The 25,646-nt window shown below is 46.9% G+C and overlaps 1 protein-coding gene across 3 annotated transcripts in view; it reads left to right on the top strand.

The window, feature by feature from the left end:
* The window catches only part of OLFML2B (olfactomedin like 2B), a 38,608-nt gene extending 31,424 nt beyond the window's left edge, over positions 1–7,184 (top strand). For 2 of the 3 annotated variants that reach the window (XM_036832351.1, XM_036832344.1), the window contains exons 7-8: positions 5,370–5,546; positions 6,096–7,133. In XM_036832351.1, the coding sequence (XP_036688246.1) occupies positions 5,370–5,546; positions 6,096–6,697 (779 nt within the window). In that variant the 3' untranslated portion in view covers positions 6,698–7,133. Of the gene's footprint in view, positions 1–5,369; positions 5,547–6,095 lie in introns of all 3 variants that reach the window. The other variant, XM_036832361.1, reaches the window with a different exon arrangement.
* The last annotated feature ends 18,462 nt before the right edge of the window (positions 7,185–25,646 follow it).

Raw genomic sequence — 25,646 nt, 5'->3', positions numbered from 1 at the left:
CAGTTTAAGGAAAGTACTGGGTGCTGTTGATGCCCAGGTTCTGTAGGTGTTGGTCGTGCAAAGGCAGATGAGGCAGCGTCCCTGACCTGGAGTTGCCGCAAGCTTGTATATGAGACACATAAACACCATTTCAACTCAGGGTGGTGAGTGAATGCATAGGGTGCTTTGGGGTCAGAGACACTCTCTTCTGAAAAGAGAAGCTGACCTAGCTGTCTTGAGGGATGAGGAAAAAACAGCCAGGAAGGAAGGTAGCACTGCAGTGAGAAGGACCAGAGCCGGCAAGAGCCCCAGAAGTGAACCAGTTTGGTCAGGGCCAACTACGCATTTTGTATAGCCCAGGGCAAAATGAAAACAGAGCCCCTCGTTCCAGGAGCAGGAGAAAAGTGCCATTGAAGATAGTCAGTATAAAGCTGTTTCCTTTCTTCTCTGGCCTCTCTCTCTCACTTGGTTTTTTTCTTTGGATTTCATGCGATTGTAAGTAAAGGAATATTAAAAACTTGAATAGCATGAATTTTATCATATTGTGCACTGCCGGTTTTCAATGCAAAGGTCAGATTATTTAACTCATGCGGAATCCACCAAAATGACAGTTGGTATTTCATGGCTGCTACATTCATATGCATTTTGTGCCTAGCAGACCAGTGGAAACACACAAAACTAACTCATCTGTTTCTGTTTCACTTTTTTTTTTTTTAATTATTATTTATTTATTTTTGGCTGTGTTGGGTCTTCGTTTCTGTGCGAGGGCTTTCTCTAGTTGCAGCAAGCGGGGGCCACTCTTCATCGCGGTGCGCGGGCCTCTCACTGTCGCGGCCTCTCTTGTTGCGGAGCACAGGCTCCAGACGCGCAGGCTCAGTAGTTGTGGCTCACGGGCCCAGTTGCTCCGCGGCATGTGGGATCTTCCCAGACCAGGGCTCGAACCCGTGTCCCCTGCATTGGCAGACGGATTCTTAACCACTGCGCCACCAGGGAAGCCCTCACTTCTTAATATGAGTACACTTTACCAGCACTCCCTACTGAGTAAGGAAGACTAAAAAGGAAAGGAACTATGAGTTGCCCTATCTTTCCCTTTTCTATGTCATCTTCAGCATGAGTTGTTGGCTAATATGAGGAAATAACACAAGTAAGAAAGAATATGATAGGGTTATTTGGTTATTTATACTTCTTAGAACACCACTGCCTTCTTTCTGCGTTCAAAACAAGTTCGGTTTCAAATGGAAATTGTGGCCTCTGGGGCTGTCAGGCCCCACTTACTCAGTCATAGGGACAACACACCTGCCTTGTTTTCACTTTGAGTCTCTCTGGACTCCCACGCGCAGTGGGTCCACCTGTGTTCGCTGGGCATAGCAAATGCTGCAGAGGTGGAGGGAAAGGGCAGAGAGATGAAGAGGTGGGAGACAGCGACCAATGGGTGTGTGGGTGGAGGAGAGGGGGACATCAGGGAGGACCACAAGGTTCCAGGCTTGGTTAACGGTGTGCCATGCCTTTCTCCAGGACAGGAAGTACAGGAGGAACAGGCTGTGAATTGAAGCAGAGGAATTCCATTTTTAATCCATTCAGTTTGAGGAATCAGGAGGACACACAGGAGAGAGATGTCTAGTAGGGGTTGGATGTCTGGTGCTCAGAAACAAACGCCGGGCTGTATAAGAGCTGAGTGTGCCCAGGGAACACAGGAAGAACAAGAAGATAAGGGGCTAAAAGTGGGGCTCTAAGGGATAACGTCTGAAAGGTGGGCAGGAAAGAGAACCAGCCAAAGGCAGCATGACCAGGGCGGTGAGCGGGGACCAGGAGAGCGGGGTGTGAAAGCCCAGTGAGCGAGGGAGGTGGGGGGAGGTGGGCGGGGGTTTCGGACAAAAGCCAGGCTTGACTCGAATAAAAAGACCAGAGAGCATCCCTGCTGGACAGTGTGTAAGCATTTAAGGCAGCCATCAGGTGAGGAGTTGCGGAGTGTGCAGGAGAAGTCTGCCACGAGAACTGAGAGCCCCGGAGGGCAAGGGAGCCTCTTGTTTGCTGATTTCTTTGCGTTAGATGGCAAGATTTGAGCAGGTTTATATGCTGAGAGGAAGAGCCCCTACTTTTCAGACCCCGGGGACCTTTGATGCAGGGCCAGCCGTCTCCCAGGACTATCGATGGTTAAATGAGTTAACACATAGAGACGGCTTGGGAAGTGTTCCCCGTCACCATGCTTCGGGGGAACACTTCTAAGATGAGTTGCAGGCAGTACTCTTTTCTCTTCAGTGCCTTCGAACTATCTCCCTCCCTTCTCTCATTACCCTTGAAAAGGAGTAGACGTGCTGCGTCTTCTCTCCAAGGCTGACGGTTTGCTGCCAAGGGTGGGAGCATCTGAAGGGCCCCAGATTCTCAGACCTGGGTCTGGGCCTCATGGTTTACTGATCTCCCTTGAACCTGTCTTCAAATGCTCTCAAACCACCCTTGTCTGTCCCACTGTTCCTGCCTGGGCTGGACCACCCTGTGGGATGCCGGCATTTGCTCTGAGGGCGTGTGGAGATACAGCCTGAGGTCCTGGGTATCAGGACTTTGAAGCTATAAGCTGGGACTCCCCTCTTCCTACAGAAATAAAGATGCCAGAAGCTGACACCATCTGTATTAGTTTCCTATGCTTCCTGTAACAAATTACCACACACTTAATGGCTTAAACAATAGAAATTTATTCTCTAACAGTTCTGGAGGCCAGAAGGCTTAAATGCGTCTTATAGGACTAAAATCAAGGTGTCAGAAGGCTGGTTCCTTCCTGAAGCTCCAAGGGATAGTCCATTTCTTGCCTTTTCTAGTTTCAGGTGGCTGCTGGCATTCCTTGGCTTGCGGCCTCATCGCTCCAATCTTTGCTTCCATCATCAGGTTGCCTCCTCCTCTGTAGTCAAATCTCCCTCTGCCTCCCTGTCATGAGGATACTTGTGATTGCAGTTAGGACCCACCTGGATAATACAAGATAGTCCCCCTATCGCAACGTAGTCTCTTTTGCCATATAAGGTCACATTCACAGGTTCCAGGAATTAGGACCTGGTTACCTTTGGGAGCCATTACTTGGTCTACCATACCATCATCAGAGTGCATTTTCCAAGCGCTCTTGTGAAGTAGGTAGGGCATATATTATACTTGTTTTACTGTGGAAGAAATGAAAGCTCTGTGACCTTTTAAAAGAAACACAGACTTTGGAATCAATAGCAGGGCCAAGACCAATGCCAGGCCTCTGTCTGCCAACCTGGGGCGCGTTCTATAGCCTCACGTTAAGCCCCTCTCATTGCAGAGCCTTAGAGCTGAGACAGGACCCTGCAGGGATTTGGAGGGCTGCCTGGGGCAATGCAGTACATCGAAACTTAGATGAGTCCTGGCTTCCAGGAGCTCATCTGCAGTTTCCATATCTGGGCAGAGAGGTGGCATAACCATGGCAGAAACCCCTGGCCTCGCACAGCCATTTGTAGGGCTCTGGGCATGGGTTGGGGGCTGCCCCTCAGACAGGGAGTTGATGTCCTCACTGGGCTTTTCCAGGGGAAGGGGGCACATAAAAACGCCCCTCCCTGGGGATGGCACACTAGGGCTCACCTTAGTTCTAAGGAAGCACAGCTTCTCCACTGGCAAGCCAGGGCCCTGCTCGGCGCCAGGGAATGAGATATTTTCCATCAGACCTCTGTTGCCTGGGCTCAGCCAGAGCCTTCTATTTTATTGTCTTCAGCAGATGAACTCATGTGGGGGAATGAGGCTTTGGCTGGTAGGCTCTGTTGTTTGTCTTACAGAGGCCAAAACCCTCTCCTCTCTGTCGGACCAGGACCTAATAAACCCCACACGGAGATGCCTGAACCCTGCCAATTGCACCCAACTGTGGGCCCTGCCTGAGAAAACAATGTTTATCCTACTTTCAGACGCCTGGCTGCCCCAGGCATGGGGCCAAGGGCACAGCGCCTGCCCTGTCCTGCCAGCTCAGACCGCTATGCGGGAGCAGAACGGATGGAACAGACTGCAACAATTTGGAAGTGGGCGTGGCCTGGAGTTTAGAGAACCCTGAATCTGAATTGTAGCTCCTTACTCTTTGGTCCCACGTGAATGTCAGGAACGAATTACTCTCATCACTGTTGCCCATTTGTGCACCAGTCTTGATGGCAGTTGGGGGTTATTCTGCTGGTCCCAGCTGCCAGGAGGAGTAGGAGGAAGTTGTAAAGCCTGGATTAATCTGCTTCTCCCACTGCCCCCTCCATTGTCCTCTTCCCATCTCCTTCATAACCCACTATTGCAGAGACAAAAAAAGCACATGCTCTCTGTAGTCTCATGTGATTTCAGTATCCTTCAGGGCCATGTTCAATAATAATACTGCATATTAAGCATGCAGGCAGGCTTTCAACTTGATTTAGAACCCAGCATGGTTCTAGTGGTCTTTTAGGGCCTCTCATGGGCACCAGGTCTCTCCAAAGAGTCACTCAGGAGGACATTGCAGAGTTCCCTTAAAGCAGACTTGACCTTTGAAGGAGTCTCCTACAGCCAGAGTAAGCTCCTCATGTGGGAACTTGGTCCCCGGCCCCTCCAGTTTCCCAGAAGGGGGGCCCTGGCATCCTGCCCACAGAGGCATAGGTTTGAGGACAGCTCTCTAGGACCCAGAAGGTGGGCCTCAGGGACATGACATACACTGCACAGTCAGGGCTGGTCTCTGCTGGTGGCCTGGGCCAAGCCCCTTGGGGTAGCTCAGTGGCTGGTGAAGCTCCATGTTCCTGGTCATACCTGTAAAGTCCTCTCCTCTGGTCACATGTCTCATGCTGCCGTGTATTCATCCAAGTTTCAGAACATCTGCTCAGTGCCCGTGGCCTGCCAGACACTGTGTATTCTGAGGACTGAGGACACAAAGAGGAAAGCCACAGACCCTGCTCCCTGGGGCTTATGCTCTGGATGGGGATGGGCTTTGAATCAGGAGAGAGATGCACAAACACTGGTGAGACATAAGATGACATGTCCTGTAAGAGAGCTACATTCACAGTACTATGGGAGCAGGATGGAATCCAGTCAAAGGCTAGAATGGTTTTTCAGAGGAGGATGTGGTGTCAGAAAAGGGCATTGGAGCTTAGATCCTTGAGGGGTGAGTTTGTAGGATTGAGAAATAAGAGGACAGCAGGAGCAAAGCATGGTGGCATGTAAGTGGCCCAGGATGGTGACAGTAGATGGCTTCATAGGAGTAGAATATAGGATAGATGAGAGGAATAGCAGAGGATGATGCTGAGAAAATGTCTGGCGTCAGGTTGGCTATACAGGGCCGTAGAAGCCTGCAGAGGAGTTCAGGCTCCAGGTGGCGGAGCCAGCAAGGGTTTTAGGGGCGGGGTGTTCTTCGACCATCCCAACCTCTCCATCCACCTCTCCCCCATCAGGAAGGTGCAAGGACACCCTCTCCACAATCACGGGGCCAACCACGCAGAACACATACGGGCGGAATGAAGGGGCCTGGATGAAGGACCCCCTGGCCAAAGATGAGCGGATTTACGTAACCAATTATTACTATGGCAACACCCTGGTAGAGTTCCGGAACCTGGACAACTTCAAACAAGGTACGTGATATGGGTCCACCTTAGGGGGGTTCCTCCTTCCCCACTGTCCTCTGTTTTAATCATGGCCAGATCTCTTAGGGAGGAGACAGTGGACAGGAAGGGCAATGCCTTCTTCTGATGGTAAAAGGACCTTCTCTGGTAGCGGGATGTCCCTCTTCCACACTCCCTCACATTCTCTGCTCTCTCATCTCTCAGCCCTGCCCCTCCTTCCCAGTCCCTGGGACATGGGACAACCTGGAGTCTGGTCCAGAAAACAGTAGTGAGACATCCTCCCTTTCCCATGGCCTTTGACAGTTTACAAACCACGCTCACGTACATTAGCACTCTGGATCCTTGCAACAGCTCAGTGAGGGGAGTGGAAATCGTTATTTCTAAATGACAGATGAGGATGCCATACAGAACTAGGAAGTGGCAGAACCAAGACACAAACCGTGGGCTCCAGACCTCAAGCCAACGGCACGTCCCGTCTCTCTGGGCTGCCCCCTCCCTGCCTGGCAGGCTGTCTCTGCACCGTTGCCCTCAAGCCTTCTGCCTTCTCACTGCCCGCAGGTCGCTGGAGCAATTCCTACAAGCTCCCCTACAGCTGGATCGGCACGGGCCACGTGGTGTACAATGGTGCCTTCTACTACAACCGGGCCTTCACCCGCAACATCATCAAGTACGACCTGAAGCAGCGCTATGTGGCCGCCTGGGCCATGCTCCATGACGTGGCCTATGAGGAGGCCACGCCCTGGCGGTGGCAGGGCCACTCGGACGTGGACTTTGCTGTGGATGAGAATGGCCTGTGGCTCATCTACCCGGCCCTGGACGACGAGGGCTTCAGCCAGGAGGTCATCGTCCTGAGCAAGCTCAACGCCGTGGACCTGAGCACACAGAAGGAGACCACGTGGCGCACGGGGCTCCGGCGGAACTTCTACGGCAACTGCTTCGTCATCTGCGGGGTGCTGTACGCCGTGGACAGCTACAACCAGCGCAATGCCAACATCTCCTACGCCTTTGACACCCACACCAACACGCAGATCATCCCCAGGCTGCTGTTCGAGAATGAGTATTCCTACACCACCCAGGTAGACTACAACCCCAAGGACCGCCTGCTCTACGCCTGGGACAATGGCCACCAGGTCACCTACCATGTCATCTTTGCCTACTGACACTCCTGTCCCCCAGAAGCAGAAGTGCAGAGGGGCTACTGGCACCTTGTGTGTGTGTGTGTGTGTGTGTGTGTGTGTGTGTGTGTGCGTGTGTATGTGGCTGTGTGTTGTTTAAAAAATATATATTATTTTGTATAATATTGCCAATGTAAAATGACAATTTGGGTCTATTTTTTTTATACGGATTGTAGATCAATCCATACGTGTATGTGCTGGCCTCACCCTCCATGGTTTATATTTTTGTGCAAATGAACTTCTCCTTTTGACCAGTAACCACCTTCCTTCAAACCCTCAACCCCCTCCAGCTCCCACATCTCGATCGGAGAAGGTTTCTTCATCTGGGTCTTGCAGGCAGCTGGCACCAGGAGCAGGAGTGAAGGAGGCAAGAAGGAAGTGCTAAGGGGCGGGAAAAATTGTTTTATGTATTAGAGAAGTTTTTTTAAAAACCCGGAAAAAAATGCTTTTTTTTTTTAATAAAGAAGAAATTTAAAATCACCCCCCAGTGCGTTTTTGTTTAGCACTGATATGACTGGTGGGCTTCGATCCCTCCCCCAGAAGGAGGTGGGATCTGTGTCCCATAGAAATACCCTCATGCTGAGCTGCCCCAGGCAGCTCCCCTCCCCTCCTAATGAGGGGCTTCCTTGTGGCGGCAGGAAAGGGGGTGTTAGAGATTTGGAATGAGCTGACCCCTGCACTCGCTTTAATTTGGGGGCATTGATCCCTTTCCGTCTCTTCCACTGTCTCACCAGCTTCCTTGTGCTGTTCTGCTTTTTTCTAGTCATTAACCAAGATAGGGGAACCTGTTCATTCCTTATTCCTCCTCCGTGTGGCCTGGTGGTTGGCACTGCTGAAAATACAAAGCTGAGTGTGACCTTGACCCTGTCCTTCTTAAGAAGCTTACAATCCATCAATCAATCTTTCCCCTCCCCATGATCCTCTCCTCTGCCTCATCCTGAACGTTCACCTTCAGCCAGCCTTCCTTCCCAGCTTCCCCTCCAGGAGAAGGGCCTGGTTCTGAAGCGAGGCCCCTGAGGGAAGTGTTTGTAGGATGGGAAGACCTGCTGTCCCTCCCCATGCACGGCCCGGCCCTGTGCAGTGCCTGTTGCCCACAGCTTGCCCTTGCCTCCACGTTACACAAAACAGGAGACAGAAAAGTGGGAAAAAACCTGAATGGGCGTCTCCTGAGTTTATGGGTGGAGGGCAGAACCCAAGAATGACGTGGGAAGACAAGCACATCATGTCACCACACTGTCCCCGCCCTCTCCACCCCACGCCCCCCATATAGGGAACAGCTGCTACCTGCTGAGTCCTTCCGCACAGACACCCTCCCCCTCCACGCTCCGCAGGCGATCTTCGCGCTGCTTACACCTCCCTGCACGGTGCGTGGCTTCCACGCCCACCCTGCTAGCAGCTTCCTCCACTTAGCCCATTTCAAATAACAAACATCCAATGACTTCACTTTGTCTTGGGGCTGTTTCGGTCAAATTCTCCTGAGCAAGCGCAAGTGCCTGTCAGGCTTGGAGGCAGCAGGAGGGTTTAGAGGCAGGGAGATGGTACGTCCAGGGTTCAAAGAGGCTTTGGTGGGGGCTTCCCTGGTGGCGCAGTGGTTGAGAATCTGCCTGCCAATGCAGAGCACACGGGTTCGAGCCCTGGTCTGGGAAGATCCCACATGCCGCGGAGCAGCTGGGCCCGTGAGCCACAACTACTGAGCCTGCGCGTCTGGAGCCTGTGCTCTGCAGCGGGAGAGGCCGCGATAGTGAGAGGCCCGCGCACCGCGATGAAGAGTGGCCCCCGCTTGCCACAACTGGAGAAAGCCCTCGCACAGAAACGAAGACCCAACACAGCCATAAATATATATATAAATAAATAAATTTAGGGGCTTCCCTGGTGGCGCAGTGGTTGGGAATCTGCCTGCCAATGCAGAGCACACGGGTTCGAGCCCTGGTCTGGGAAGATCCCACATGCCGCGGAGCAACTAGGCCCGTGAGCCACAACTACTGAGCCTGTGCGTCTGGAGCCTGTGCTCCGCAACAAGAGAGGCCGCGATAGTGAGAGGCCCGCGCACCGCGATGAAGAGTGGCCCCCGCTTGCCGCAACTAGAGAAAGCCCTCGCACAGAAACGAAGACCCAACACAGCCATAAATAAATAAATAAATAATTTAAAAAAAAAAAAAAAAAAAAGAGGCTTTGGTGGATGTTGAGGGTGGTAAAGCTGCCCACGTCCAGAGGCCTTACCCGACCAGAGGAGAGAGAGAGCATTTCCTCCCTAGATCCTGGCCCTTCTGTCAGGCCCCAGTTGGAGACCACAGCAAAGTCAGCCTGAGCCCAAGGTAGGGCTGCTCCGAGGGAATCGGGTAAGCCGGCAGGAGAGTTGCTGGTGAGCAACTCACATCTCAACGGAAATGTTTAGCTACCTATCCATCCATCTATCATCGACCCAGTCATTCATCCACCAACCCACCCATCCATCTATGTAAAGTGATATATTTACAGTTGCCAGATTCCCAGACCAGGGCTTGTCACCCCAGGGCACACTCACCCCACCTGGGACCTCACTGCTGGGTGGCCCAGAGGCCAGGGCTGGATGTGTGCCTCTCTCCCACTTGTGCCTGACCCACAGCTTACTCTCTTTGCTGCTGTCCATATGACACCAAGGCCTCCCAGTCTGCCTGCTCCTCAGGTTTCTGCACGAACCTCCTAAAAGTTGCCCTGCCATGTCAAGAAAGGGAGTTCTCAGACTTCACGTTTCCAGAGCGAGTGACCTTCGATAATGGACCTCAGGAACAAGCAATCAGGGTCAGTAGGAAGTGGTCAGGGCTTGGTCAGGGCCCCAGCTGTCATGCAAAATAATTAGTTCTGGGAGGCCTGCCTCACAAGTGCGGGTGTAGGATCCCAGGCCATGAGCCGCGTCCCCTGAAAAGCCAGAACCCAGGCTGAGGAGCCTCAAGGCAGGAGGGGCAGAGCAAGGGCCAGGCAGCAGTACTGCCTAAGCCACAGGAGTGGCTGTCCTAGCCGTCCGTGGCCTGGATCCGTGGATCCCAGGACAGGTGGTCAGCAGGCAAGGAGGGCTGCCCTCCACCCCTCGGTGACTCTGGGTTGAGGCTCCAACATGGAAACTCACGTGGCCGCTTGCCCAAGAGTCAGTTTTCCTGCCCTAGCTCCTCAGAGCCCCCTCTGTAGGTGGTCAGGAAACTCCCCCCGCCAGGAGAGCCAGGGGGCCATGAAGATCAGCCTCTGCGGATGCCAGCTGCAGCCTCTCTGGGCGATCTAATTGCCCTGCGGCCGAACTGCCCACTCGGGCCAGGTGAGGATCCTCTCCCCAGGTACCTCCCACACGCTGCAAGGAGGAAGCAGTGGAAGGGGTGACCTCAGGCCTGAAGCCGGGTGGTGGGAAACAGTTTCCCCGAGCACATCCAGGACTTCTCCAAGCAGCTTTCTCATCGTGGGTTTGAACTTTGGAAACATGAAGAACTAGAGAACGAGATTCTCAGAAAGTTGAAGAGACCGAGCAACAGTCAGGTATGTACCCACCCTCCCTGGCCTTCTCCCCACCTGTGAAATGAAGGGGGATTTTCCAGCTCTCAGATTTGCTGAGGCTTCTCCGGGCTTTGTAACCTCACACCGAACCTGAGGCATTTTAATCACTTGATACTGACGGGAAAATAGATTTACTTTTGTTTTCCTATTAAAGTGTTTCCCAACAGTATCATTTTCAAAAGTGGAGAAAAATAAGACTAGCAATTTATCCTACATTCTTTTTACCTTCGTTTATTCATGTATACATGTATTCATTCAACAAATATTCATGGAGTCCCCCACTGGGGATCCTGAGGGACCAAGACAAAGTCCCTGACCTCAGAGAGCTTATATTCTGGAGTGGAAGAGAGAAAAGAAATAGATTTATATGTGATATGACAGGTGGCAATAAAATAAAGCAGGGAAAGGATATAGAGAAACACAGGTGGAAGAGAGGGCGTGGCTTTTTGTGTAGGCAGGTGAGAGAAAGCCTGTGTGATATGGGGACATTTGGACAGAAGCAGAAGATAGCCAGGGCTGAGCATGCAGACCTCTGGAGGCTGACAGCGGGGGACAGGACCAAGCCAAAGCCCTGCAGCGGTCCCACTCAGCCGTATCAGCCCAGAGTCCCTCCAGGCACAAGGTGAGGCTGGCCAAAGCACCTACAACCAACCCAGCACCCTGGGCAGTGAGCAAGTTTATTCTGCAGCCGCTCGATATGCTAACTCACCTGAACACAATTGGGTGATGGCGTGCAGGCCTTTTTCTCACTTGCTACCACCCAGTGAAGAGGGATGTCTGCTGGAGGAAACTGGGTCTGGGTCCTGACTCCCCAGCTTGGCCTTCATGTGACCTCAGACAAGGAGCACACACTGCCTACAAGGAGGGTAGGTGTACGGAAGGTTCAAGCAAGGCAATGCAGGTAAAAGTAAGTGAAGAATATTAGCCAAAGTCCTTATTTAAATTTCTCAAGCAAGCTCCTCCTCTTGACTTCCCTGATAGTCTCCTGATCTCTGGGATATAAGCTTTAGGCTCCTTTCTTAACTCTCCCGGACCCCACAAGATACTGTCCTTCCACCCGAGGTAATATGGGAGGCAGTGGGTACTTGTGGACAAATCTTGGCTCTTTCCTGTTCTGGCTGTGTGATCTTGGAAAAAATACTGAACTTCTCTGAGCCCTCAGTAATGGATCTGTCATATATGGCTGTTTGGGGACTTAGTGAAATAACATCTAAAGCACAAGGCAAAAAATAGGCACACAATAGTTTTTATTGTGACAACTTTCAATCAATCAGAAAAATACAGAGGAAAGTATAATGAGCCCCCATAACCCCAACACCAATAATATAATAATTATCAATATTTCATTATATTTGCTTCAGCTTTTTAAAAAATTTTTGCTGACGTGTTTTAAAGACATCATGACATTTTACCCAAACTTACTTCATTTGGCATATTTCTAAAAAAGGACATTTTTCTACATAACTTCAATGTAACAAGATTAACAACGATCCCTTAAAATCGATAGCACCCAGCTCTCATTCAATTTCCCCAGTTGTCTCAAAAGTGTCTTGTACATTTGGACATTTGAATCAGATCAGTCAATGTCTACACATTGATTTTATGGTTTTGCATCTTAATTCTCTTTTCTCTCTCTCTCATAAATTTTAAATGTTGGAATAATTTAAGATTTACAGAAAAGTTGCAAAGTTAGTACAGAGAGTTCCCAAATACTCTTCACCCAGTTTCCTTTATTTGTCAAAACTAGGAAACCAATATTGGTACGTAACTCCTAACTAAATTCCAGTAGATCTTTTAGTCTAGAATAGTTTCTTCCTGTTCTGCTCCCTTTCTTTCATGCTTTGATTTGCTGAAAAAAATCATGCTGGGTTTTCTGCAGAATATCACTTTCTGATATTATCACTTATCTGATTGCTTCCTTCAGCTATCATTTAATTTATTCCTCTCTCCCTTGTTTTTCCTTTAAACTGGAAGTTAGATCTGAAGGCTTGATTAGATCCAGGTTCAACTTTTTTGGCAAGAAGACTGCATGGTGATGCTATGACCTGGTGTTCAGTGTTTTCCATACTTTCCCTACTTCTTCCACGGCCCCTCTTCAGCCTCACCACCCCAGGATGGCATACTGCAAACACCCCCTACCATTTCTACTGCATCCTGGGTCCTCTCCCACAGATCTGTCAAGCCCATGGCTGACAGATGAATCTTGCTTTGATCATGTCCCTGTAACTGTCAAATTGAACAAGAGTGTCTCCAGGGCTGTAATCATCAGGCACCTTTATTTTTCCTACCAATATCCCTGTACATTTTTTTTGGTGAGCCTTGTCTTTTCCTGCTCTCATATGAAAACCTGGGCAGGCCCTTTGACGTTTCTGGGAACTCTTAGGTACCAAAAAGTCCTATGGCCGCCTTAAATAAATCAACACAGATTCAGCTGAGTAATTAAAACGTCCAGTCAATTTTAATAATCAAAATTTTGGACTTGACTTCAGCCACATCCCTGCTTCGGCCTGTTGGAGGCAGGAATCCTGCTGATGGTGGGGGGGGGGGGGGTCATCGACTCTCCCAGGTGGCTAACTTTGGTCCAGAGTTGAATAGGAGGGAGAGAGGGGAACAAACGGGGCAGGAAAATTATGATTTGACTGGTAAAGTCATGGTGGTCCAGCTCTGTTGGGAGGCATTTAAAACACTCTCTCTCGGGCACCTTTGTGTGTCCTTTGAAGAGCATCTTCCTCTTTTGATAGGGATGCTTTGTCGTTTTCTCTTCGCAAGGACTAAAGCATCTCTATTCTGGCTGGTCGTCCACCCCTTCCCCAGCCCCTAGGATTCTAGTGATACCTCCAGCAGCATGCTGATAAAATCTCTATCCCTCTAAAATGGCCACTTGGATCGAACTGAAGATGACCCCACGTATGACAACATCTGGTCCACGGAAAATTTTCACACATTATTTATTCTGACCAAACCTGGGAGTGCAGATTGGCCTCCAACTAAGTAATCTTTGCTCTACTGAAAAGTAGTTACCCAGCCCATCTTCCCTCTCTAGGTCTCCCAGATGGGAATCAGTCACTTGTCCACTGTGACCCCCCCAAAATACAAGGAACATGGATTAAGTGTCCCAACTGGTCCATTTCAAGCTCTCTTCCCTTAGCCTTGAGGGGAAGCCCAGGGGGGAGGGATGGGCCTCTGAAAAGCTCTTTCCAAAGGAATCCTCTTCCAACATTCTCTTTAAAAATATCCAACTCAATTTAAAAAAAAAATAATCTAATGTGGGTGAAGAGTTTAAAAGTCTCTACCCAGTTTCCAGACACCTCCTTGGTGAATACATCATGCAGACTTGCCCCTCCTTTGCAATGAGAGATCTAGTGTCTCCTGGGGTTTCGGCTGGAAGCTCTCACTTTCAATTCCTATAATACTTCCCAGGTTCCCTTCTCCTAGAATGCCTTCCCAGCCACCACCCTCCTTCTCTTCTTGTCATGTAGACTCTCTTCAGTGTCCAGGGTAAGGGAAGTCTTGCCCAACTCCCCAGCCAGAGCAACCGTAGCCCTGAATACCGTGCATGGCACCAACTACATTTGTCTTTTATTGCATTCATCTGTCAGCAGGTCTTGTCCGCTCAATGAGGCGTCCCTCTCCTGGAGGGCAGAGGCTGTTCCCTATTCACCTGGGACTCTCCACTACACTTAGCACTGAGTCTGGTTCATAATGCCTGTTCATTAGAGATCTGCCAAATGAGTAAGTAAATGAATGAGGAATTCATTTTTACTGCACAAAATCCAAGGTCAAATTAGTGACTTCACAAACAGGAACCTGACCAGATTCACAGGTTTCCCTGCGGTATATATTCAGGGAGTTATTTTTCTCAAGGTTGTCCTGCCTGCAGACTCTTAGTACAATGCTCAGCAGACCGGGTGGTCTGAATATGGTTGTGCTGAAGCTCAGGGAAGTTAAGACTCGTACAATGCTCAGCAGACCGCGTGGTCTGAATATGGTTGTGCTGAAGCTCAGGGAAGTTAAGACTCGAGGAGGGCAGACTTCTGGACACCCTTGGAGAGGATCCCTGCTGGGGCCACCAGTCTTCACCCAGTGGTTGTCCCTGAGCTCAGGACATGTCCAGCTCAACCCAGATTGTCAAGGCCTCATTGAGGACAATGGGTTGCTTTCCTTACTTTTAACCAAGAGACACAGAATTGTGCCCAGTTTCTCAACCAGTTATACAATTAACAGGAAATATGGTGATCTGGGTCTTTACTGAGCACAGGTGAGTCTCTGAAGGCTTGATCCTGAGTAGGTTGGTGAGGACCTCAGCCCTCCTGATCACAGAGCTTCCCCTGGCTGCCCACGCACACCCACGGCCTCAGAAACATCCTCCCCACCTCCTCCACTAACTGCTGACTTTCTCAGCCTCCCCTCCACCCCACTCTTGTGAAATCACAAATGGACAACAATAAAAGTCTTGGGATTTTCAGAGAAGGAAACTTGGGATAATATTTCCTTTTTTATTTTTAATTGAAGTATACTTGATTTACAATGTGTTCGTTGCAGGTGTACAGCATAGTGATTCAGTATTTTTGCAGATTATATTCCATTATAGGTTGTTACAAGATAATGGATAAAATTCCCTGTGCTAGACAGTATATCCTATTGCTTATCTATTTTATACATAGTAGTTTGTTAATCCCATACCCTAATTTGTTCCCCTCTTCTCTTCCGTTTGGTAACCATGAGTTTGTTTTCTATGTCTGTGAGTCTGTTTCTGTTTTGCACATACATTCATTTGTATTACTTTTTTGATCCACATATAATTGGTATCATGTAGTATTTGTCTTTTTCTGAACTATTTCACTAAGCATGATATTCTCTAGGTCAATCAACATTGCTGCAAATGACAATATTTCATTCTTTTTATGGCTAAGTAATATTCCAGTGTGTGTGTGTGTGTGTGTGCGTGTGCACATATACACATAGACACATACATGCATACATACATACCATATCTTCTTAATCCAGTTGTCTGCTGATGGGCACTTGGGGTTGCTTCCATGTTTTCATGTATTGCCTATTATAAATAGTGTTGCTATGAACATTGGGGTGAATGTAACTTTTCAAATTAGTGTTTTCATTTTTTCCAGATATATACACAGCAGTGGAACTGCTGGGTCATATGGTAATTCTATTTTTAGTTTTTGAAGGAACCTCCATACTGTTTTCCATAGTGGCTACACCAATTTACATTCCCACCAACAGTGTACAAGTGCTCCCTTTTCTCCATATCCTCTCCAACACTGGTTATTTGAAGACTTTTTGATGATAACCATTCTGACAAGTGTGAGGTGATATCTCATTGTTGTTTTGATTTGCATTTCTCTAATAATGAACAATGCTGAGCATCTTTTCATGTGCCTCTTAGCCATCCGTATGTCTTCTTTGGAAAAGTGTCTTTTCAAACTTCTGCCCACTTTTTGATAGAATTGTTTTCTTGATATTGTGTTGTATGAGCTGTTTGTATATTTTAGATATTAACCCTTTGTCAGTCGCATCATTTGCAAATATTTTCTCCCATTTTGTAGGTTGTCTTTTATTTTGTCAATGGTTTCCTTTGCTGTGCAAAAGCTTTTAAGTTTAATTAGGCCCCATTTGTTTATTTTTGCTTTTATTTCTTTTGCCTTAGAAGACTGATCCAAGAAAATATTGCTATAATTTATGTCAAAGAGTATTCCACCTATGTTCTCTTCTAGGAGTTTTATGGTTTCAAGTCTTACATTTAGGTTTTTAAACCATTTAGAGTTTATTTTTGTATATGGTGTGAGAGAATGTTCTAATTGCATTGCTTTACATATAGCTGTCCAGTTTTCCCAGCACCACTTGTTGAAGAGACAGTCTTTTCTCCACTGTATATCCTTGCCTCCTTTGTCATAGATTAATTGACCAAAGGCATGTGGGTTTATTTCTGGGCTCTCTATTCTGTTCCATTGATCTATGTGTCTGTTTTTGTGCCAATACCACACTGTCTTGATTACTGTAGCTTTGTAGTATAGTCTGAAGTATGGGAGGGTTATGTCTCCAGCTTTGTTCTTTTTCCTCAGGATTGCTTTGGCATACTGCATCTTATGTGGGTCCATATAAATTTTAGTATTATTTGCTCTAGTTCTGTGATAAATGTCCTGGGTATTTTGATAGAGATTGCATTAAATTTGCAGATTGATTTGGGTATTATGGTCATATTAATAATATTAATTCTTCCAATAAAAAGAGCATGAGATACCTTTCCATTTCTTTGAATCATTTTCAGTTTCCTTCATCAATGTTTTATAGTTTTCAGAGTATAGCACTTCCACCTCCTTGGTTAAATTTATTCCTAGGTACTGTTGGTTTTTTTTTTTTTTGGCTGCGTTGCATCTTCATTGCTGTGTGCATGTTTTCTCTAGTTGCAGTGAGCGGGGGGCTACTCTTAGTTGCGGTGCATGGGCTTCTCATTGCGGTGGCTTCTCTTGTTGCAGAACACAGGCTCTAGGAGTGCGGGCTGCACTAGTTGCAGCATGTGGGCTCAGTAGTTGTGGCTTGCAGGCTCAGTAGTTGTGGCTCGTGGGCTCTAGAGTGCAGGCTTAGTAGTTGTGGCCCACAGGCTTAGTTGCTCCTCAGCATGTGTGATCTTCCCGGACTAGGTATCAAACCCGTGTCCTTTGCATTGGCAGGAGGATTCTTTACCACTGTGCCACCAGGGAAGTCCCATAGGTATTGTATTTTTTAATGAGGTTTTGAATGGGATTATTTTTTTTACTTTCTCTTTCTGGTATTTCATTATTAGTGTATAGATATGCAACAGATTTCTGTATATTAATCTTGTATCCCGTAACCTTGCTGAATTCATTTATTCTAATAGTTTTGGGGTGGAGACTTTAGGGTTCTCTATATAAAGTATCATGTCATCTGCAAACAGTGACAGTTTTACTTCTTATCTTCCAATATGAATACCTCTTATTTCTTTTTCTTTTCTGATTGCTGTGGCTAGGATTTCCAATACTGTGTTAAAGCAGCAAGAGTGAGCACCCTTGTCTTGTTCCTGAATTTAGCAGGAAGGCTTTCAGCTTTTCACTGTTGAGTATTATGCTGCTGTGGGTTTGTGGTAAATGGCGTTTATTATGTTGAGATAGGTTTCCTCTAAACCCATTTGATGAAAGTTTTTATCATGGATGGGAATTTTGTCTAATGCTTTTTCTGTGTCTATTGAGATGATCATGTGATTTTTGTCTTTTCCTTTGTTAATGTGGTGTATCACATTGGTTGATTTATGAATGTTGAACCATCCTTGTGACCCTAGAATAAATCCAATTTGATCATGGTGTATGATCATTTTCATGTATTGTTGCATTTGGTTTGCTAATATTTTGTTGAGGATTTTTGCATCTATATTCATCAAATATATTGGCCTCTAATTTTCTTTTTTGTAGTGTCTTTGTCTGGTTTTTACCCTGGCCACCAGGGTAATGGTGGCCTCTGAATAAATTTGGGAGTGTTCCCTTCTTTCAATTTTTTGTAATAGTTTGAGAAGGATAGGTATAAGCTCTTCTTTATATGTTTGGTGAAGCTGTCGAGTCCTGGACTTTTTTGGCTGGGATTTTTTTTTTTTAATTACAGATTCAGTTTCACTTCTAGTGATCGGTCTGTTTAAATTGTCTGTTTCTTCTTGACTCAGTCTTGGCAGGTTGTATGTTTCTAGAAATTTGTCCATTGATTCTAGGTTGTCCAACTTGTTGGCATATAACTGTTCATAGTATTCTCTTATGATTTTCTGTATCTCTGTGGTATCAGTTGTTATTTCCCCTGTTTCATTTCTTTTTTTATTTGGGTCCCCTCTCTTTTCTTCTTGGTGAGCCTGGCTAACAGTTTATCAAATTTGTTTATCTTTTCAAAAAATCTCTTGGTTTCATTGATTTTTTCTATTGGTTTTTTTAATCTTTGTTTTATTTCATTTTTGATCTTTGTTATTTCCTTCCTTCTGTTGACTTTGGGCTTTGTTTGTACTTTTTTTTCTAATTCTTTCTTGTGGTAGATTAGGTTGTTTGTGATTTTTCTTATTTCTTGAGGGATGTCTGTATTGCTATGAACTTCCCTCTTAGAACTGCTTTTGTTGCGTCCCATAGATTTTAGAAAGTTGTGTTTTTGTTTTCATTTGTCTCGAGGTATTTTCTGATTTCCTCTTTGATTTCATCATTGACCCATTGGATTTTTTAGTAGCATGCTGTTTAGTCTCCACGTGTTTGTTCTTTTCCCATTTTTTCTTTCTGTAGTTGATTTCTAGTTTTATTTTTTATTTTTATTTTTATTTTTTTATAAATTTATTTATTTATTTATTTATTTTGGGCTGTGTTGGGTCTTCGTTTCTGTGCAAGGGCTTTCTCCAGTTGCGGCGAGCGGGGGCCACTCTTCATCGCGGTGCGCGGGCCTCTCACTGTCGCGGCCTCTCCCGTTGTGGAGCACAGGCTCCAGGCGCGCAGGCTCAGTAGTTGTGGCTCACGGGCCTAGTTGCTCCGCGGCATGTGGGATCTTCCCAGACCAGGGCTCGAACCCGTGTCCCCTGCATTAGCAGGCAGATTCTCAACCACTGCGCCACCAGGGAAGCCCGATTTCTAGTTTTATATTGGTATAGTCAGAAAGGATGCTTGATATAATTTCTATCCTCTTAAATTTTTTGAGCCTTGTTTTGTGACCTAGTATGTGATCTATCCTGGAGAATGTTCCATGTGCACTTGAAAAGAATGTGTATTCTGGGTTTTTTGGTTGTAGTGTCCTGTAGGTATCAATTAAGTCCAACTGGTCTATTGTGTCATTTAGGACCTCTGTTGCCTTATTGATTTTCTGTCTGGATGATCTGTCCATTGATGTCAGTGGGGTGTTAAGTCTCCTACTACTATTGTATTATTGTCAGTTTCTCCCTTTATGTCTGTTAGTATTTGCTTTATATATTTAGGTGCTCCTGTATTGGGTGCATATATGTTAATGAGTGTAATATCATCTTCTCATATTGATCCCTTTATCATTATTTAATGCCCTTCTTTATCTTTCACTGTAGCCTTTGTTTTAAAGTCTATGTTGTCTGGTATGAGTATTGCTACCCCTGCTTTATTGTCATTTCTATTTGCATGAAATATCATTTTCCATATCCTCACTTTCAGTCTATGTGTATCTTTCACCCTGAAGTGAGTCCCTTGTAGGCAGCATATTGAAGGGTCTTGTTTTTGTTTTTTCTTTAACCCAATCAGCCACCCTATATCTTTTGATTGGAGCATTTAGTCCATTGACATTTAAAGTAATTATTGATAGGATATACTTATTGTCATTTTATTCCTTGTTTTTCAGTTGTTTTGTAGTTCTTCTCTGTTCATTTCTTTTTTGTTTGTTTGTTTCTCCTGTTGTGGTTTGATGATTTTGTTTTGTAGTATGCTTAAGTTCCTTTCTTTTTAGCTTTTGTGAATCTATTGTTTATTTTTGATTTGTGGTTACCATGGAGTTCAAGTACGTTAACCCATAACTATATCTACTTACTTTAAACTGATAGTCATATGAGTTCAAACACATTCTAAAAGATCTACATTTTTCTACTCCCCTCCCCCAATTTTGTGATTTTGATGTCTTATTTTACATCTTCATTCCTGTAATTATAATCACTTTTACAATTTTTTGATTTTTTTGCCCTGGCTTATGTAAGTGATCTTCCATCCTTTTATATATTTGCCTTTCCTACTGTGATTTTCCCTTTCCAATAGATTCTTGCTTCTTTTCTATTCAGAGAAGACCCTTTAATATTTCTTTTAGGGTAGGTTTAGTATAGCTGAATTCTTTTAGTTTTTGCTTATCTGAGAAATTCTTTACCTCTCCTTCTATTCTAAATGATAATCTTTCTGGGTAGAGTCTCCTAGGTTGCAGGTTTTTCCCCTTCAGTATTTTGTATCTATCATGCTACTCCCTTCTGGCCTGCAAAATTTCTGCAGAGAAATCAGCTGATAACCTTATAGGGATTCCCTTGTAAATGACTCTTTTTTTTCCTCTTGCTGCCTTTAAAATTCTTCCTTTAACTTTTGCTATTTTAATTTTGATATGTCTTGGTGTAGGTCTGTTTGGGTTCATCTTGTTTGGTACCCTCTGTGCTTCCTGTATCTGGATATCTATTTCCTTCTTCAGGTTTGGGAAGTTTTCAGTCATAACTTCTTCAAAAACATTTTTAACACCCTTCTCTCTCTCTTCTTCTATAATGCAAATTTTGGCACATTTTATATTATCTAATAGATCTCTTATGTTGCTTTTGTGTGTTTTTGTTTGTTTGTTTGTTTGTTTTTCACTTGTCTTTCTATCTGCTGCTCTGATTGGGTGATTTCCATTATTCTACCTTCCAGATCACTTACACATTTTCTGTGTCATCTAGTCTGTTATTCATTGCTTCTAGATTGCTTTTTATCTCAGAAGTTGAATTATCTATTTTTGATTGGGTCTTCTTTATAGATTATAGTTCCTAGTTAAAATAATCTGTGCTTAGATTGATTCTCTTTCTTAATTCAGTTAGCATTTTTATTACCAACTTTTTAAATTCATTGTCTGGTAGATTGATGGTCTCTGTTTCGTTATTTATTATTTCAGGGGTTTCCTCTTGCTCTTTCAGTTGAGAGTGGTTCCTCTGCCTTTTCATTTTTCTTCACTTTCTCTGTCTCTCTGTATTTAGGTGAAATAGTTATCTATTGTGGTCTTGAGGGGATTTTATGTAAGAACATCCTTACGTAGGCTGTGTGTGTCCAATGCCTTTGGTAGGAAGGTTGGATTTGATAGGGATGCTAGTAACGTCTTTCCTCAGGGTGTACTGGCCACTATTACATTGGTAGGGGATGTGGCTGGTTTTGGAGGAGCTAGAACCTGTTCAGGGTGTGAGGTGGGACTTCCTCTCTGCTCAGTGGCAGTTGACACCCTGTCAGGAGTGGGATCTGATCTCAAGTCTGGAGTGAATGCCCTGAGGGTTGGGCTCTAGCTGGCTCTGTTCCCTTTAAGTGTGTGTTTTTCCTTCTCCCTGTACTGTGGCCTTTGCCCCAAAGGAGGGGAGTGCTGAAGCAAGTGGGGCTTGTGTGGCTTACAGAGATCTGATGTTCTGCCTGTGTAGGCATCTGTGGCTCTGCCCAGATGCAGCCCAAGGTTGCATCCTTCCCCCTGTTGTGGTGGCCCCAGATCTAGAGCAAGCTTGTAGCATGGAGTGAGCAGGGCCAGAGCATTTCCTTGGCTGGCACTGGGCTTAGCTGACACTGGGGATCACTGCATTGTGGTTGTGGGAATTGAAGTGGCTGTACTGCCATCAGAAGTCTGGGCTGCTTCTGTGGTCCTGTTTGAGTAAGTGCCAACAGTGGCCACTGTTGCCCCACCTAGAAAACACCCCAGGCCCCTGGGTCACCTCTGAGTCCCTAGATCGAGTCTTTTCCTACGTCCTGACCACCCTACAGCCAGTGCCAAGCTGCGGAGTGGAGTGAGTGGGGCCAGGGTATTTGCTCAGCTCGAACTGGGGAGCATGGCAAGGTGGCAGCCAATGGGCAGGCTTCTTTCTGCCCTGTCTCAGGATAAGCCAGCACCCATACCTTCCTCACAAGTGGAGCGTAGGCTTCTCCAGCCTTTCTATCTGTCCCAGTGGTTCTCCAGGCAGCCGATGGGGCTTGTGTCCTATGCATAGGACCCCAGGACTGGGATGTCCAGTCTGTGGCTCAACCATCTTACTCCCCAGGGTGAGCATCTGCCTGTGTGATCTCCCTTTTCCTCTTAGTCCCTCTCAGGGCCACAGGTCCTGACCTGATGCCATCCTACCCGCTTACATGGGAATCTTTCTTGCAGCCTTGGTTGTTTAGTTCTTCTGCCGGTTTACAGTTTTCCATGAGAATTGTTCCACATGTTGATATATTTTTGATGTGTTTGTTGGAGGCGGTGAGCTCCATATCCTCCTATTCTTCCATCTTGATCCCCCTAACATTTGCTTTTTGAGAACATTCTCATATTCCATATGAACTTATTAGCATCATATCTTTAGGAGTCCTTGGTTGTAAGCCATGGGAACAGATTTTTGTTAGCTTCAGCTAAAAGGAATTTATTGGAAGGATACTAGGAAGTTCACATACTCAAGGAAAACCCAGAATGAGAAGGACAGAACCAGTCCAGCTCTGGGGCTCAGGGTAGCAGGATGTTGTGTTGAATGGTCTTTTAAAGATACCCTCATGGGAGCCTCTGCTTTAACCATCTACAGTCTCCAGGTGTCTCCACTCAAGATGCAAATTTCTAGTAGAGGGTATGATTAGTGAGCTTGAGTTCCAAGCCTACCTCCATAACCATGGTGGGATTCTGTGATTGACAGCTCACCGTAGTCACACCACATCAGGAAAGGCCAGTGCCCCAGAAGAAGTGCTGCTGAGTAAACAAAAACAAAAACAAACAAACAAAACCCCAAAACCAAAACCAGATGTCTCTTAAAAAACGTTTCTTCAATAGCGACCTCTGCTAATGTATTTAAACTGTGATTCAGTTTGCCAAAATTCAGTTTATACGTGACTCTTTGTGTAACTAATCAAATTTCTCTTTCCATATTAGCTGCTGGAAAGTGTACAGCCCTATTGTGTTTTACCCGTAGAAAGCATGTAGAATTCTTATGGTGACCATATTGTCTTTGCCTCTCTCCTGGTTCTTTTTTACATTTTTGATGTTCCTTTTTCTTTCTCTCTAATTATGCTGTGGGTTTTTTGTTTTTTGTTTTTTTTTTCTGGAATAAGGCAGCATATAAATGAGTAGATTTATCTGTGACTCTTCAGGAATGTGTTATGGTGTAAAGCAAGGTTCATCTGTATCATGAGTTTTTCCCATTGGGAGGGCTTGTAATCTGAAAGCCAGCAGTTAGAAAGACATCATGGCACAGTATCCTTGGAGCTCTCTACTTGGAAAGCTTTCCCAGAGTGATTAGGTGCAAAGAAGTTGTATCAAACTTTCACAGCACAGCACTCCTATATTTAGAAGAATGCAATTTGACCTGGTAAAACAGGCCAGTTTCACGTAAGAGAGAGAGACAGAAAGAGCAGGAGAGAACAAAGGGAAGCCTGCTGAAGCAGCTTGGGGCCGGGCTCTGCTCATGGGTTATTTTCCGTGTGACCTCAGCTGAGCTCGCTCTCTGGAGGAGATTGCCTGGCCTGGGAGCACCAAGGAAAATTTGGCAGTGCCTGCGGGGGTTAAAGCGCAGCCAACAGCAGCAGGTGCCAGGAATGGGGTGGAAAACTCTGGTGAAATTCCCAGTCGCATAGCAGCTTCAGTTCGGGTTTGGAGAGACAGAGCTGGAGTTGGAAAGATGGGAGGTCTGCCTGCTGCCCTCAAAAGAACCCCAGCTCCACCCTCCAGCCTCCGTGATAAGCTGGATTTTCCTGCCTGAGCCCAGAGGCGAGGCAGGAGGGTAATGTTCTTTCATCTCAGGATCTCTTGGTTGTAGCGAGCAGAAACCCACTCAGGCTAGCTCACATGGAAGACAACTGTTTGTATGGATGCAACAGGCGGTCTTGCAGATATTCAGGGAGGTATCACGATCCTCTCAGGGGCTGGGACAGAAAATTCAGGAACTGTCAATCCTCTCCATCCCTTGGAGGCCCTCAGAGAGCTCCCTCACTTCTGCTTCTCTGGGCTCAGTCAACCTGCACGTGGCCCAGCATGGTGGCAGTGTCAACCAGCTCTCCAAGCTTGAGTATCCACAGTTTGCTGTCCCCGGGTCTCCTTCTTCAAGCCTCCTGATTGGTCCAGCTCATCCGTTCATACTGAGCCCATGGCTTGACTATGTCCACCCCTTGTCCAGCCGGCCATGGCTAGGAGGAACAGGTCTCAATAAATGTTAGCTCCACTGGAGGGTGTTGATACTGGCTTCTCCCCTAGTTGAAGGGCTGCTGAGGACCCTCCAGGCCTTCAGAGTCCAGAGGCCTCTTGTCAGGAGTGATGTGGAAGGAATTCCTGCACCCCAGGGCTACTGGGCCCAATGACTCAGAGGACCGTGAGGTGTATTCTGGTTGCCCAAGCACAGCAATGCTCATGACGTCCAATGAAATGCAGACTCACTTTTTTTTTGTTTTTAAATCATATTAGGTGTTTTTAAAAATATTTATTTATTCATTTTTATTTTTGGCTGCGTCGGGACTTAGTTGCGGCACGCAGGATATTTCATTGCGGTGCACGGGCTTCTCTCTAGTTGTGGCGGGCCGGCTCCAGAGCGTGTGGGCTTAGTTGCTCCACGGCATGTGGGATCCCAGCTCCCCGACCAGGGATCGAACCCACGTCCCCTGCACCGGAAGGCGGACTCCCAACCACTGGACCACCAGGGAAGTCCCCAGACTCACATTTTGCAGGTTGACACCTAACTCTTTCCTGCTAGGGAACTCCTCAGAGTATGACTCTCTTGAGATAGAGCTATCCAAGTTCAAGGAACAACTTGGGGTTATTCAAAACCAGCATCAAAGAGGTACTTTGAGATGCTGAAAGTTATCTACCAGCTGGCTTCACTCCTCCCTGGGCACAACAAGCCTTCAACACGTGAGGCCACACTGGCCCACATGCACCGTCCCTGCTTTTGCTCAGGCTGTTCCTCCCCTTGAAATGCCCTGAGAGGTGACCCTCCCCAGTCACTACCTGACTGAATTCTCCCTTCCCTTAAGGCCCTACCCCAAGCCCACCTCCTGCAAGAAGGGCCCCCCTGGCTCGCCTATCCTCACCTCCCCTCATCCCCTCTTCACCTGTGTCTTAGCACACACCACATCTGGCGCCTCTGAGTTGCTCTCGGCTGCACGTGTGTTCCTCCCAAGCCTGACCGTTGCCGGAGGACACCTCTGTGTCCCTGTGAGAGCACAGGGACCGGCTCAGAGTAGGTGGACTGGTGTGCTGACGTGTGTGCTGCCACCCGACAGCCCAGCTCCGGTCACACAGAAGGACTTCTGACCCTTCCAACAGCCCCTGGAATGCCCCAGGCTCCAGGGGTCCCTAGGTCACCCTGACACTCCCAGCCTTCTCTGCCAGCAGTGGACTCGCCCTTCCACAAACACCTTAGCCCCGTTCTGACTCCTCCACCCCACAGTGGCCACTTCTGCTATGGAGGGGCCACTGCCCTCCGTGCTGCATCTTCAGAACAGACAGGGAGCCCCTGGAGCTGCTGCATTCTTACGGGACAGACTGCCTAACCCACTGCAGCTCTCAGGAGACAGGGGCCTGACTCTGGGGTCCCTGGGTGCCCCCCACCTCCCTCCTCTGCCCTGAAAAATAAGGGCCAGTGGCTGGCTTCAGCTCCCAGGCTTGCTTGCTGTCTTTCTAACTCTGAGGAAGCCAGTCCACTTTTTGATCCTCTGCAAGGCCAGGCCAGTGGTCAGGAGGGACGGGA

This window comes from Balaenoptera musculus, chromosome 1 (genome assembly GCF_009873245.2).
Source record: "Balaenoptera musculus isolate JJ_BM4_2016_0621 chromosome 1, mBalMus1.pri.v3, whole genome shotgun sequence".
NCBI classification, from domain to species: Eukaryota; Metazoa; Chordata; class Mammalia; order Artiodactyla; family Balaenopteridae; genus Balaenoptera; species Balaenoptera musculus.
The sequence above is the reverse complement of the archived record's forward strand: the minus strand, read 5'-3'. Positions and strand labels throughout refer to the sequence as shown.